General features: G+C 35.3%; 1 protein-coding gene across 2 annotated transcripts in view; it reads left to right on the top strand.

Annotated features, from left to right (window-relative positions):
• The window catches only part of IFT57 (intraflagellar transport 57), a 57,010-nt gene that overhangs the window by 2,514 nt on the left and 37,992 nt on the right, over positions 1 to 16,504 (top strand). For both annotated transcript variants that reach the window (XM_062207672.1, XM_062207680.1), the window contains exons 2-5: positions 181 to 343; positions 1,443 to 1,561; positions 3,960 to 4,050; positions 9,673 to 9,741. In XM_062207672.1, coding sequence (XP_062063656.1) covers positions 181 to 343; positions 1,443 to 1,561; positions 3,960 to 4,050; positions 9,673 to 9,741 — 442 coding nt within the window. The remainder of the gene's footprint in view (positions 1 to 180; positions 344 to 1,442; positions 1,562 to 3,959; positions 4,051 to 9,672; positions 9,742 to 16,504) is intronic.

Genomic DNA, 16,504 nt, shown 5'->3' with positions numbered 1-16,504 from the left:
GCTGCGAGTTACTGGAAAAGTCAGAAGGTGAATTATTAGTGTCTTGATTTGAAGACCATTGTTGGGGGGCAGGACAAGGAGGAGAAGCTTTTTTGGGCAATTTTGAACTTGGCTCCACAAGGTATTATAGACTTATTTACATTATTTCACATTCTTCCATGCCTTCTTGTTTTGAAACAGACATTATTTTGCACTGCCTACAAACCCTGGTGAACAGTTCTATATGTTTTGCACGCTTGCTGCTTGGTTGCTTAACAAAGCAGGACATCCCTTTGAGCAGCCTCAAGAATATGATGACCCTAACGCAACAATTTCTAACATATTAGCTGAACTTCGGTCATTGGTAAGTGTAAACTACTCTTCTTTCTGCATGTTCTTCATTAAACATTTTAATATCGGTAATTTAGGAGTAAATGCTAGCCTTTTAGATAACTACTTTATGAACACGTACCTATGAATTTATTTTCATGCAAAACTTTATCACTGCCCCTTCTGAAAGTGTCCAGTGTATACTCATTATAGTTCAAAGTAATAGTATTTTTCTTAATCCTGATGCTGTGTCTCACAGGTAAATTTATTTTGAGCCTTCCTTCTCCCTCTAAAACTTTGATCTGAAAATGATAAAATTGCAACACTTTATATTTTGACAGGAAACTTTGAGTAGAGCATCACAGTTGTGCTTTTCACTTCTGACTTTCCCTGGGGACAGGCAGTAAGACATTTCTGGCACACATTATTAATTTTTGAAGGTGAATCACTTGTCCTGCATGTAGTTCTTTCTGAACTTTTTCTGAATTTTTTACCCCAACAATATCAATGATTTCTTCTGCCACTGTGAAGTTATTGCTTCTTAATTTGGTACTTTTACCAATAAAATGTTTTTTGTCCTTTAGTTTTTTTTAACGCAAAACTGGATTAAAAAGATGAGTGGGTTTCTAAGGAACTGTAATTAAAGTTATTTTAAACTATTATTTTAAATAATTTGAAAAACAGAACATGATGTATCCGTTCAGCAGTTTTGTGCTTAAAATCTTCTGACACTTAGTTGGCCGGCGCCTTGGCTCAGTAGGCTAATCCTCCGCCTGCAGTACACTGGGTTTTAGTCCCGGTCGATGCACTGGATTCTGTCCCAGCTGCCCCTCTTCCAGTCCAGCTCTCTGCTGTGGCCCGGGAAGGCAGTGGAGGATGGCCCAAGTCCTTGGGCCCTGTACCCACATGGGAGACCAGGAGAAGCACCTGGCTCCTGGCTTCGGATCAGCGCAGTGCGCCGGCTGCAGCCTCCATTGGAGGGTGAACCAACGGTAAAGGAAGATCTTTCTCCCTGTGTCTCTCTCTCTCACCGTCCACTCTGCCTGTCCAAAAAAAAAAAAAAAAAAAAAAAAAAATCTTCTGACACTTAGAATAAAACCAACAGTCAAAACCCTGTTTATCTTGTTTTTCAGGGAAGAGCTGCAGATTTTCCTCCTTCAAAATTAAAGTCAGGTTATGGAGAGCATGTATGCTATGTCCTGGATTGTTTAGCTGAAGCAGCATTAAAATATATTGGTTTCACATGGAAAAGGTAAACTTTACCAGTCCTGCTAATAGTAATTTTATGTGTATAACATTTTCTTCTGTGGGTACAGAGTTGTTTAACTGAACTGTTAAAATTTTTTTCCTCTTGACTAATCTGAACTGAAAATGCTATGGAGGATTAGGAAAAATCAGTACATACAAAATTGGAATGTCTAGTATCTTTGAAACCAGTTCTTAAGTAATGTTAGATATTATTATTCCCTTTTATATAATTACTATTAAAAGTTTGTGACCATATTGCCTGTGTTAGTTTAGAAAAAATTTTTAAAAATCTTCACATGTGTATTTACATACATAAATATAGTATATATGTGGAGTCAACTGATAGCTACAGATTTAAGGAAAAAGTTAGAATTAATATAGATGAAATAAAATTGGAAACTAACAATGTATTTAGGTTACAATTAGAAAATTTATAAACGTCATCTTTTGAAGATTAGGATTACTGATAGGTAAAATATGGAAGGCACTAGGCAGGTGTTTTTGAATCAGAACTAACTGGCAGTGATTTTTGGATTAGAACTAACTGGTGTAGAAAGATGTATATATATCCCCTGTTAATATTTTTATGTATATTCAATTATATTCTTTTTGGTAAATAATCAACTTTCTATTAAGTACTTTAAAAGCCTCCTAGATTTAGTTCATCAGATTGAACATCTGACAAAATGACTGACATGGCAGCTTTCATGTTTTTAGCCCAAAATAGTACCACTGAATGACTGAATGCAATTTAAAGAGTGACTACATGATCTGTAGGACTTCTTTACTAGATTAAAAAAAAAAAAATGAGATGTGGTATTCTATTTGGCATTTTTAAAAATTATACCACTGAATCTATTCTAAGTTCACAAGAAGCTATTAGTATCTCAACCACTATTTGATTTGGTGCTTTTGTGTTGGGGCAAAACTTATCCCTGCCTCATATATTGTGACTTGAGTAATTTATAAGGACTCTGTATACATGGACAAGATAAAGTGGGAGAAAGCTGAAAAGCAGTAAACATTAGAGAATGTATCAGCTGTGTAATCCATGAACTACATAGAAGTTACATATTTATAGATGATTAATTTTATACATTTAAATATGCCAGAATAAATCTGAGAAGAATGTTGTTTTTGAGATATTATTTAATTCTAATTAATAAAAACTAAGAAGTTTATCCTTTAATAATATTGATTTGGTTCACAGTACTTTTCTTCTTTAATATTAAATATAGAATTTTGTATCTTATTAACCTGAGGAATGTATTTCTAAAGTAAGTTTCTACAAGTAAACCCAAATATATTTGGGTGTTTTTAATATGGAAAGTACAAGTAATAAATCTTGATGGAGAAATGATTTTTCAGTACTAACTGTTGGGGTCATTGATTAGGTTTTGGAAATAAAACTAAAACTGCAGCCCTTTCTGTTATCTATATCAAAATAAACTTGAGGTCAAATATGTAAATGGATAAAAATAACACTATGGAAATACTAAAAGACCAGAGGATAGGTAGGTGTATGAGGGTTAAAGTTATGATCTGTGCAAGAGAAGATTGTCAAGTCTATATAATAAGAATTGTGTAAAAGTCTTGAATAGGTACAATGAAAAGTAATAAGCTAGGGAGAATATTTTTAAAAAAGATTAGACAAAGCATTAATTTTATTAATATGCAGAAAGCCCAGGGCAGAGGGTATAACTGGGCATTTCACTGAAAAAGAAACTCAAAGGACTATTTATCATATGAAAATACATCCAACCACTCTCATACCAAAGAAATATAAGTAAAATCAGAATGAGATTTTTTTTTTACTTGATCGGCAAAGTTTATAGAACATATTGATGAATATCTGAAATAAGAGTCAGTGTTCATTATTTTCAGGAGTGTAAACTAGGGTAACATTTTGGAAACTAATTTTCACAGTAATTTGCAAACCAGTAACATGTACAAAGTTGTTGATGCAGCTATTCGCTTGAACAGATTTATTCTAAATAAGATACATAATGATAAGTAAACAAGGATAATCTTTGCAATATTGTCTAACAAAATACTAGAAACAATCTCAATGAACATAAATTGCCAATTTGGAATATATATAGTACAAATATGTAAAAAACAAAAATATATTTACTTAAAGGTAGTATATTGGTGAGGAAAGTAAGTTGGATAACAATATACAGAATATACATAATATCTCACTTTTGTAAATTTATTCCTTAAATTTGGAGAGAAACATTTTCACTTTTTTACATAGAAACATTCAGGAAAACTACATGAAATGTGTAACCATCATTTTGGAAAAGGGCAAAAATGAACAAGATCTGAAACAGAGGGGATCCTGAATATTCACATTACTAAATTTTTTAACTATCATCTCCTATTAAATCTTATTATCTTAGGCCAGCATACCCAGTGGAAGAATTAGAAGAAGAAACTGTTCCAGAAGATGATGCAGAATTAACATTAAATAAAATGGATGAAGAATTTGTGGTATGTGCATTGCTGAACTTCCTGTTCATTTTCACATTTAGATTCCCTTCCCTTCTCTTAATTATTCCAGGCTTCCATTTTATTTTGGGATGTATTGTTTTAAAAAAATTTATTTATTTGAAAGACAGAGCTACAGAGAGAAGGCACACATGCACACACACACAAACGGAGAGAAAGAGAGAGAGAAATAGAGATTTTTCCATCCTCTGATTCCCTCTCCAAATGGCTGCAATGATTAGAGTTTGGCCAGGCTGAAGACAAGAGTTTCATCAGTCTCCCATGTGGGTGCAGCGGCCAAATTACTTGGATCATCTGCTGCTGCTCTCCAAGGCATATTAGCAGGGAGCTGGATGGGAAATGGAGCAGCCCAGACTCGAACCAGAGCCCATATGGGATGCCTGCATCCAAGGCAGTGGCTTAACCTGCTATACCACAATACCAGCCCCTGGAACGTGTTTTATTTCATTGTTTCTAGAAAAGAAAGTTGTTAAATACAGTGCCAAGTATCTATTGTTCATCTCTTCACTTAAGTTAATGTTCATATTCTCTAATGAATTTTAGCAGATTCTTAAACTGTAAAAGGAAATATATACCACAAATTATATGAATAAATTTTATATGATCATTAAGTAGGACATGAATAATAAAGACTTTAGAACCGAACAATAGAATTTAGTGTTAATACAGTGTGCTTCATAAGAATACCATTGATTCTAAGGATTTAATTTGTTTCTCCAATTAGTATGATTACTACTCTGTAGGAATTTTTTAAAAATACTTTTGAATGAGGGACTTTATTTAAGTTGTTTGGTAGCATTTTTCTGTACCTTGTACCTAACAACATTCCTTCTATAACGTGAACCTTAAAGGATCAAGTCACTACAACTGATTAGGCTAATATATTAGCCAACTTTTCATTAGATTTCATTATATCTAAAATACCTTAAAGGAGCTGGCTTAAAAAAGAAAAGATTTATTTTGGCTCATGGTTTTGAAGGCTCACATTTACAGATCACACAGTCCCGTGAGTATGGTGACTGATGAGAGTTGAGGCTGATAAAGGCAAAGTGTGTGGAGGAACAACCAGGAGGCAAGTCAGGAAGCAAAAAGAGAACAGCTGGCGGAACGCAGCTTATCTGCACCCTCACATAAGAACTACCTTCTGAGGGCAAGCCCCCAATAACCAAAGTCCTTCCACTACACTCAACTCCCAGACATTATAATTGAATCAAACCTTCACTCTTAATTCATCATCCATTTACATTAATCCATTAACCATTAATGTACAACTTTGGGGTTTAAACATTTGCATGAACTAGAGACCTAAATCTTGTTCAAACTGTAGTACCTAATAAGATGATAGAGACAAATGAGCTTTCTTTCAAGATAATTCTTTCTCAGAACTAGAAATTATTTGAACTTAGTATTTTAGAAAGAATGTTTATCTGAAATGGTATAAAAACCAACTTGGTCGTGTATTTTACTATAATAAACCAATTAAAAAGTTTGGTTATTTTTTAAAAAATCAAAAGCATATTCTATATTTCAGCTTAAAGTAATTTAAGTTAGTATATGCTACAAAGATGTTAATGACTGAATTTTTCACTAGTAAATGCCAAAAAGAACTCCTTAGATATGTTGAACTGTATTGGGGTAGAATACTATGTAGCCATTAAAAATTATTTGCAAACAAACATTACTGATATGGGAAGGATAACTTACAGAGGTGTTTCATGGGAAAGTAGAACTCAAAAACAGGTTTATTGTAATAGATATTTTCCATGACCTTTTTGCTTGGATTCTAAAATTTCAAGATTTTCTTACACCAAAATAAACTTACCTTTAATTCCAATTCCCACAAACTTCTTGAAATAACTTCATATACTTTGTTGTAAAATTAACTGAGAAAACGCTTTGTCATCATAACTTCAACTGTGAGAAATATGTGAAAAGAGAATAAAATATCAAAATGTTAGTGTTGGTTATATAATAAAAAGATTACAAATAATTCTTTCCAGTGCTTTTTATTTTTTAAATTTTGACATGTATTTTATCAGCACTATATATAAACATTTTAAGTCATATTACATATATTATTGCTATTTACAGAAGGAAAAATGTGTGCAGAACTAATCACTTGAGATACCTTTTTAAGGGGATAAATTCAAAATATCAAGACATAAAGGCATCTGTCATTCTGTTTCTATTTATTGAGTACCTGATACATAGCAGGAAGTGGACAAGGCACTGTTATTTACAGCCTGTGCCAAAGCTCTGAGACAGAAAGGAGCTTAGCATGGTCACGAAGCTGTGAGAAAACCATTGTGACAAGAGTTTCTGAATAGGGGCAGGGAGTGGGCTTAAGATTAACTGGAAAGTTAGAGTCTGGATTGTTTTGGGTGTTTTAATAAGGTTAGACTTTATTCTTTGTGTAATAGATCTTGCCATTGAAGCTCAAATTAAATCCTCACATATTTCCAATTATTCATGTCATTAATTCTACCTAGGTATTTCCCCTGCCTTGTCTTCATAATAACTATTTATAGTTATTAATAGTTTATAAAAGCAGGAAGAAGCTTAGCATGGTCAAGGATACCTGTTTCTAGTACATGAATATGTAAGTTTAAAAACATGCAAGTATAACTCAAAACTTCTAGTCAGTGAGAATAGAAAATCTAGTCAGAAAAAAAAAAAAAAACTCAGGGCCTTATATGCTCATTTTTGTATTTCTAGTGTATTGTGCAGGGTCTAGTGTATAGTAGATGTTCATGAAATATTTGGCTATAATACCCATCTCTCAACACATTGTTATGTGCCCTTTTTTTTTTTTTAAAGAAATTACAGCTATGTTTTTCTAGGAATGCTTTAAAGTCTAAAGCACCACTATTAGCTGTGTAAATTCAGAGGAACAAACTAGAAAACAGACTTTTTATACAGTTCTTGCCATCCGTGAAGTAAAGATATTTTATTATAAACTGAAAGTCTTCCTCAAAGGGATGGTTCCTGAGGCTAATTGTTCCCTGTGTCATGTCTGGATTTTTTTTTTTTTTCCTTTCCTTTCTTCCTTATTGTCATCATATTCTAAGGGACTCTGTCTTTTCCCATTCTTCTTGCTTAGGAGAACTGGTCCAGTGCCAAAAATCCTTTTGGTGTTGGAAAACTATTTGATTCTGTTGCCAAAATTTGTAGGATGGTGATGATAATTTCTAACAAAGTTCTCCTATAATTACCTAGAAACTAGAAACTTTGTTTTAGACTGGTCTAATCAAGTTAGGACACATTGATCATGGTTTTTAAAAAAGGTGTTGGTAATAATACAGAATCTTCTCATTGCTATATGTAATCATAGTCATAGTCAACAGCAGTAAGAGAATTAAGAAGGTGGCTGTTTGACAGAGAAATGGTAGGAAATTGTTGAATTCCTTCAGAATTACTGATATTGGAGTCCTGTTTCATTTTAAACTATATAAGAATGATCAGTGCCACTCATTTCCACCCCTTAATTCCTGAACCTATGAACCCTGGTTATAGGAAAACAACACCATATATTTGATACTGATTCAATCTAGTATCTGTTATTAAATGTTCTTACTGATAATGTCCAATGCAATGTCATTCAACAAGTATTTTTCGATTGCCTATGTAAATAGTACTGGTTAGGTTATGAAAGCTTTATGAGGTTGTCTTGTCTCCCATGGGCATTGATTCATTGGCACTTTAATAATTTACTCTGGTTGTTTAATGGAGCATCATTAGTGAAAATGCAGACTAGAGTAAGCCACTTTTCAGAAGTATGCATCTATGCTTCAGATCCATGTTGTAAACACATTAATTTTGTCTGTACTTCTGTGCCCTACTACCTCCTCCTCCAGAAGAGTAAATGTTGCTTTAATGTATTGAATCTGCATTTATGTTGTTTCATATTTTTCTAAAAGTCTTTCCAGTCCTCCAAGGCTTGTGGTAGTTCTCATGTCTTGCCTTAATGAGCATATCTAGGATAGAGCCTTAGAATTTCCATTCTCACAAGTTGCTAGATGATGCTTACACCACAGGTCTCAGAACTACTGTTTTACATATATAAGGAATATAAGGATTCTTTGAAATCTGCCTTTGCAGCTTTTTATAATTCTACACTTGGAAGTGTTCACCAATTGATACTCATTTGTTGGTTTGTTTGGTTGTTAGTTTACTTGACCCTATAGCTTGACAACCAAGCTCTATTGGCTTTATTACTATATCCTTACAGTTGAGATAATCTTGTTAAATTAGTTTTTTCTACTTTATTACTTGTAATCCATAAAGACATTTGAAGAAAATAGGGAGCTCATGTTCTATCCTGCATGCTCATAGAAGCTGCTTAGACTTAGTATATATTGGAGAAGGGATTGCCTCCCAGAGGGTCATTTCCAACCCATCCCCATACAACCAAATGGTGTACAGATTTGAACCAGCGTGGAACCCACCTAAATTGCACTTTTAAATAAATTTAGTGATCATGGGCCAAGCGGTAGCAATTACCTTCCCAAACTTGAGCAGATGAGAAGTCAAAAATATACATCACTGTGATTGGTTCTTGAAGCAAGTGGGAATTTCCCGTGTATGGCTCTCATTTTTGTCCTTTTTCCTCATGTTGCTCAGAAATTGTTAACTCCTTCCACTGTCTGTTTCAGATATGCTACTTGGCACTGTTTTTTGCTCCTTTTTTTTTTTTTTTTAAAGATCCTGTGGGTGTGTGTTTTCATAGAGGTGCGGGGGGGGGGGGGGGGGAGTAAAGAGAGAGAGAGAGAGAGCGTGCCAGCCTGAAGCCAGGAACTTCATCCAGGTCTCCCACACTGGGGTCACAGGTCTAAACACCAGGGATCCAAACACTTGAGATACCTTCTGTTGCTTTTCCCAAGCCATTAGCAGGGAACTGGATCAGAAGTGGACCAGCCAGGACATGAACCAGTCTCATAGCAGCAACTTTACCCCCTATGCCACAATACCATCCTCTCCTTTTTACATGATTTCATAGCAGTGGTTCCTTTCCCCCTCCCTTTTATAGCTTTCTTTATTAATTATAAAAACCAAAGTCTTCTTTAAATGGCACTATCAGAGGCCAGCGCTGTGGCACAGTGGGTTAAAGCCCTGGCCTGAGGCGCTGGCATCCCATATGGGCGCCGGTTCGGTTCTAGTCCTGGCTACTCCTCTTCCGATCCAGCTCTCTGCTATGGCCTGGGAAAGCAGAAGATGGCCCAAGTCCTTGGGCCCCTGCACCCATGTGGGAGACCCGGAAGAAGCTCCTGGCTCCTGGCTTTGGATTGGCTCAGCTCCGGCTGTTGTGGCCATCTGGGGAGTGAACCAGCGGATGGAAGACCTCTCTCTGTGTCTACCTCTCTCTGTAACGCTATCTTAAAAAAATTTTTAAAAAAATTTAAAAAATGGTACCATCAAAATTTACAAAAACAAATGAACTGTTAATATTTGCTCTACGCTGTGTATGTGTTCATTGGTCTTTCAAATACCCTTTTCTGCATGAATCTTTGTAACAAGTTGTATAGCTTAGTGTTATGTATGTGAAAGCTGGAAATCTATTTTTAAATTATTTTCATAATCATTTTAAAATTTTCTTATTTTCCTAAGGAAGAGGAGACAGATAATGAAGAAAACTTTATTGATCTCAATATTTTGAAGGCCCAGACCTATCGTTTGGTAAGTTTCATTGGCTATACATGAGACTAACAAGCAATCAGTACACATGTTCTGCTGGAAATTGAAATGAGTATAAATCATTGTTAGCCATTATTTTCTATGTCATTTGAAATGTAGCTCTCAAGATAGTTTTCCTATATATTAGATATCATAGTGGTATCAAATATAAAAATCAAGAGGGGAAAATGAGGTATCCTCCTTTCTATTATCATGGAAAATCAACTCACGTGCAAACTAAAAGTAATTAATTTGCCTGCTAGCATTTTTATTGTGGAGAGACATAAATTATTCTATTTCAAATTATTTTTCATCACAATAGACCAGGATAGAATGACCTTGATTATAAGAAAATACTTTAATAATTATTTATAATAAATGGATTATATTAAAACTGATATATGGAAAAGTAATAAGACATTGCTTTATGTTTTTCACTCTTTTTTAATACAAAACAAATTTAGTCTGTAAAACAGTGTACTGTCAATGAGATATTTCAAATGTACGTGTGGGATTTTTGTACTTTTCCTTATGTATATTTGAACAAAGTATATACCTGTTGCTTTCTCAAAAATGCATATGTAGTTTATTTTTTTGTCATTTACTTGATTTTTCTTGTCAGAATCCTCAAAATAAGTCTGAATCAGCTTTCGTTTCATATCATCAAGACTTCTTGATGTCCCTCTCCCCAGAGTGATCTCTTCTTTAGAATTCTTAATTCGCTAGTTAAAATTAATGATGTATGTGTATGACTCTGTCTAACTTTACATATATTGTGCTTTCTTTTCTAATTTTAATACATACTAGGGCTCTGACCCTGGGCACATTTTTAGACTTTTTGTGCATCATCTTCATCTGTAAAATGAGATAAGAAAATTAGCTTTTTCAGAGGGATTTTAAAGATTAAAAGTGTTACTTCAGGTAAAACCCTGTAACAATATTCATCACATAGAAAGTGCTCAGTGAGTATGGGCAGAAATCAGAACTGCATCTTTGCTCCACAATCCCCCTGTCAAATCTGATTTGTAAGCTCCTTGTGATAACAGTGATAACTATCCTTTTTTATTTTCCCTGTAGTATAAAGTAGAAAATACATAATATTTCTTAAATGAATCAAGGACCTTTTTTATTGATCAGTTGAAAGCTGTATCAGAATAATAACATTTAAATCCAAATAAATTCTAGTTGGAAGTACATCCTACATTTGTAGATGATTTTATAGTTTTCAAAGTACTTTAAAACACATCTTTTTACTGACCTTGTAAGGTATTTGGGTAAATGTTTTCTCCATTTAGCAAATATAAACACTAAAATATAAAATCTTGGGACATTTTAATCTTTTAAAAAGCTAATAAATTAAAATACCTAAATTTAAGCTATCTCTCCAAATTCCAAGTCTACTGATTTTTTTTTTAACCTTAATCTCATAACAAGAGTTCAAACAAGTAGGTTTGATTTACTCCTACTCTGAGCAAGTACATTGTGGTTAGTGTTCATGTAATGCACGTGTTGAAGATGATGATGACAAAAGTATTCCTTCAGTGTCAGAAGAAAAACAAAATTAGAGATGTATACACAGTATCAAATTATCATTTGTGTTATTCATATTATCAATGGTGGCAAAGGTGGGGACCTTTTTCTGCCAAGGGCCATTTGGATATTTATCACATCACTCTTGGTCCATACTAAATTATCAACTTAAAAATTTGCCTGTTATAGACTTATTGAATCCTGACTCCTGCTTGCAGTTGCCTTGACAGGGGTAGACCAAATAATTTCATGGACCTTATGTGGCCAGGACACTTATATTTCCCCACCCCTGTTACATAGAGAACTGTGAAGGTCATGTAAGATTTCCTATGGACAAAGGAGTTGGGCACTGGGAAGGAGCAAAGTAATGTAATTTGCCTCTACCACTAATGCCAGTCTCTGTTGGTCCTGACTTCAAGTTTTCATCTCAAGCTATCTGAAGGAGGACTTTTCTCCCACCTATGCCTTTATAAATTACCTAAGTGTTAGATCCTTTGGACAAAGTCTGTATAGTAATATTCTTTAGAACTTAGACTGTATACTTACGTTTTCAGAAGAGGAAGAAAGCTGAACACCAGGTGTTTGTGGATGGTCAACCATGAAGTACTAATGAGGCAGAAAACCCTTTCATATTTTAAAAAATCTGGCAAGCTTATAATATTGCCCACCACAGCCATCTGCCTGAGACAGCTGTGTCTGACTGTAGCTTATGATGTCTCGGGCTGCTCTTTCCCCATGACACAATTGCTATATAGGTTAGTGACATAGATTTAAGATTTTATGTTTCATGCAGCAGGTGGACTCATAGTGCAGAAGAATTATTATTTCAGTAAAATCAAACATATGAATTTTTTACTAGCACAAGGATGATAATACTGTTGAGACAACTAATTTACTAAATGTGTATGTGACAGTGCAAGTCCGGCAATATTTGAGTTACAGCAGTCCCTCCCTACCGTGGTTTTAAAACAATAGATGCTTCTCCAATCATTCTGTCTTCTCACCTCCTTAATTTTCTTCACAGACTCTAGGGTTGCTTATATTAATTACTGATTTGTCAGTCTCAACGACTGTAATGCAAATTTCTCTTAAGAGCAGGAGGAGAATTTTTACTGTTTTCTTCACCTGTGCCTGGTGTGTGTGGACTGTTCAGTCAACAGTAAAACGAAGTGAAAACATCTCTGAATGTATGTTATTTTATAGACAGGGTATATTTTAATCTTCATAGAAAAAAAGAACTTACCAACAACAATTGCTTCCTCTTCTGTGTGCCAGGTAGGATAATACAGGAGAAATCTACTTATAATTCTTTTATTGAGTATGAAAATTATGCTGTTACATATCATAATCATTCCAGAAGTAGGGTATCTACAAGCATTTTCCTGAGATTTGTGGTAAAATGAAGCAAGTAAAAATGCAAATGAATAAGACATATCACAGGTTGTGTTCTCTGGAAGCAGACATTGAGACAGTTTGGAATGCAACATATTTCTTAGAAATAGGCACATATGAGAGAGAGAAAGAAGTAAGAAAGCAGGATTGGGCAGAGGGAGAAGTCTAGCCATGAAGAAGGCCTGACAAAGACTTCACAAACCTAGTTAGGAGCTCTGGAGCAAGTGTTGGCTCTGATCCTGAAGTTAGACTGCTCTGGGGAGGACATGCTCCCAGGTGAGGTGTCTCTGCAGGTGAGACAGAACCGAGGGACCTGGCAGCAGAGACTGTCCACTGACTCAGTTCTCTGCAGCGGGATGGCAAGGCCTTCCTTGAATGAGGGACCTGATGGCCCATCTTGCTGCCCACTACAATGTATTTGAAGCCTAGAGCTACTAATTTGAAGAATTTGTAAAGAGACACTATCTGCCCATCAGACAAACTTTTTATTATTTTTAACTATTTATTTATTTATTTGTAAGGCAGAGTTACAGAGGGAGGGAGAGACAGCAAGAGAGAGAGAGAAAGAGAGAGAGAGAGATCTTCCATCCACTGGTTCACTCTCCAAATGGCCTCAACAGCTGGGGTTGGGCCAGGATGAAGCCAAAGTTTCTTCCAAGTCTCCCACATGGGTGCAGAGGCCCAAGGACCTGGGCCATCTTCTGCTGCTTCCCAGGCACATTAACAGGGAGCCGGATCCAAAGAACAGGTGAGACTTGAACCAGTGCCTGAGTGGACTATGATACAACAGTGGTTGTTTCATGAATGTTGAAAACTATGAATGCTTATGGTGAAATTAATTTGTTTTGAAAGTGGATGCTAGTCAGAATATTGTGAGTTTTAAAATATAGATTAAGGTCATTTTTAATCTTTTGCTCCCTAATTCCCTTATCCCAAATTTGATTTTGCCAAACATAATGCTTATCAGGAAACCAACTGCAAGTAATGAGAGATTGCTTTATCTTCCAAATTTTATTTGTAAATTATTTGAATTCTAAGATAGCTTTTCTTGGAAGGAGAATATTATGAAGGGATATTATTAGACTTCAACATTAGCCTGCAAAGTTCCACATTCTCTATGTCTTTCTGATTGCTGAGAGTACTTGAAGTCTGACATATAGCAAGAGCCACCCAGAGAGTCATGGAAGACACTGGTGCTCATTGAAGCTGTGGCAGTTTGACAGGGTCTGTGTTAGGGACGTAGTAGAATGTCCAGCGCCATGGGAAGGGGGAGCTGGGAAGGATGGTGTGGTGGCAAAATGTAGTGAGGTGTGCTGGTCATACCCATTTCTAAGTTAAGTTTGTCAGTTGGAAACTGCTGCGTTGTTGTTACACTGTAATTATGAGTGGTCTCTTTAGCTCCCCTCTCCCTTGTGAATCTCAACAGAACCTCAGCAACAGAATGCTGGCGACATAATGCAGATGTGTCGTTCTCCTCCCCCAGTGAAAAAACAGATGAGAGGGAGTTGTGTGCTCTCTGAATGCTATTTTTAAATGCCCCTCACTTCATTTCAAAACATTTTTTTCAAACATACCATAGATACTGTTCTTCCTTGAGATGCTAAATTTAAGGTTTTAGAAACCAAATCCTGAGTTACACAGCAGAAAACTAAGTATGTCAAAAGGTTTAAACACAATTGGTTTTTAATTTCTTAGCAAAAAAATAAAAAAGTCATTGTACCAAGAATGAGAGAATTTTCAGCTTAGAAAGCAAAAGCTGAAAAGAAGTAAAAATATGGGCTTAGTATAAAAACGTCATTTCAGTTTTACAGTATCTTTTGACAGGTCTGCAATATTTTATCAAAGGAGAAGAAGATAGATTTGCTTTGTTAGTATCTTAAATACTTTAGATTTTCTTCCTTTTATATATGATTTATACTTCCTTATGGACAAAATATCCTTTCTGAGTAATAAAGAGGAAAAGCTGTCATATAACATAACCGGCCTCATAGATTACCGCTGATTCTGATTTCTGCTTGAGGAAAATGCATTTTCTTCTTTGCAACAGCATTTGAGGTTAGGGCCTCCTGTCTGTTGTGAGAGAAGTCTATGGTGGGTACTCACAGGTGAAATGATGAATGTGCCACCTGTGTAAGTGGTGGAACACATCATGACTAAGTAAATGCTTTTATTTCTCTGGTAACTAACCTGAATCTCCCTGATCAGTTTTCCATCTGGAGGCGAATAGGAAATCTGGACTAGAGAAAAATGTGCTGCTCCTTACTACACAGAGGACATTCAAGCAGCAGACTTGTGCTGGGCCTTTGATGCAACTTTTGACTATGTGTTTGAAATAAGAGAGATCTGTATTTACATCTTGGTTTCATTTTGGACTTAGCAAGAAATAGGAAGGAAGGACTTTGCAAGATCCCTTCCAAATCTGAGTGTAGACCTTTAAGATAGATTCTATAGCAGAAATAACAGCCTTACATAAAATTCTGACATCGTATCACTAGCCGCGTTATCAGAACTAAATGAACCTCTGTATATCTCTGTTTTCTTGTCTGTAACATGGAGACACAAGCAGTTCTCAAGATTATTTTGAGATTAATACAAACTACTTTGTGGTCAGCACCTGAAATAGTGCTGGCATATGGTATGCACTTATTGCTTTTCCTATTTTGTAAAATTTTTTAATAGTCCTAGGAACTAAATTAGTTACCAACATTTCTGTTTGCCACCAGGTAATAGAAAACAAAAAGCCTTTATCCCTTAATACAAATAAGTCCTTAGATTGCTGAGTATTTTTGTAAGAAGCTTACAAAAAAAGGATATAAGTCATCAAGAAGCTTGCATCTCAGTGAAAATTGAGAAATCTTGCTGATGCCGTGGCTTTATTTTCATAATCTATCACATGTATTATTTTTGAAGGCCTGCTAGACTAAATTTTCTGTCATAAAAGGTGTCTCTCACAGAAATGACTAAGGGAAATCTGATGAAAAATAATGTTTTTTCAGATACTATTTGAAAGCTCTCATTCTATAAATGGAAAGTTATATTTCCTGAATCAACACTAATAGCAGATATTTGTTATGTAATTCAGTATATTAGATTGGTATTCAGAATATGCACATTTTTTCAGCCTTCTATAACCCTATGTTATAGGGTTTCCCACCCCTGCCAACTCTCATCGCCATTTGATATGAACCCCTGGCAGTCAGTGTTGGTGCTTTGAATATTTGAATGATTTATTTTCATCTAGGACATGTAGGTGGTCACTAACACCTATGCATGCTGCCTTGAAATACCACCTCTATCTCTTCAGCTGTCTTTCAAGGCCAGGTCCTCTTCACCTTTCTGATCTATGGAACTGTCATGTCCTTAATGGTCTTTGGTTCTCATCCTTCAATCTCACCCCCACCTTTTTCCAAAATTATTTTCACCCTGCTCCTCTATCTCACAGAATGTGAATTTTTACCTGGAAATTCTCAATTCAGTAGCTTTTGATGCCTACAGACCTATTTATAGATTATAAAACAACAAAATTTTGGAATGATTTTTAAAACCTTAGTGGAGACAGGTTTCTACACAACCAACTTTGTTTTCATCCGTAAAATAAATCCTTTATTCCAGTTAAACAGGTCTCCATAAATTTTCAAACACCTCATGAGCATATCTGCTCCCATCCTGTCATTCTCTTTTCCTTTGCCTCATCTAAAATACCTTATCACTGTCTACCTGATTCCTAAGTGTTAAAGGTGCAGCACAGATTCTGCCTCCCCAGTGACACTTTCCCTTATTATCCCAGCACCTTTTAATCCTGTGACCCACAAATCTACAACTCATTTTTTTATAATATGTAACT

This window comes from Lepus europaeus, chromosome 2, assembly GCF_033115175.1.
Source record: "Lepus europaeus isolate LE1 chromosome 2, mLepTim1.pri, whole genome shotgun sequence".
NCBI classification, from domain to species: Eukaryota; Metazoa; Chordata; class Mammalia; order Lagomorpha; family Leporidae; genus Lepus; species Lepus europaeus.
This window is presented reverse-complemented; position numbering and strand designations above follow the sequence as displayed.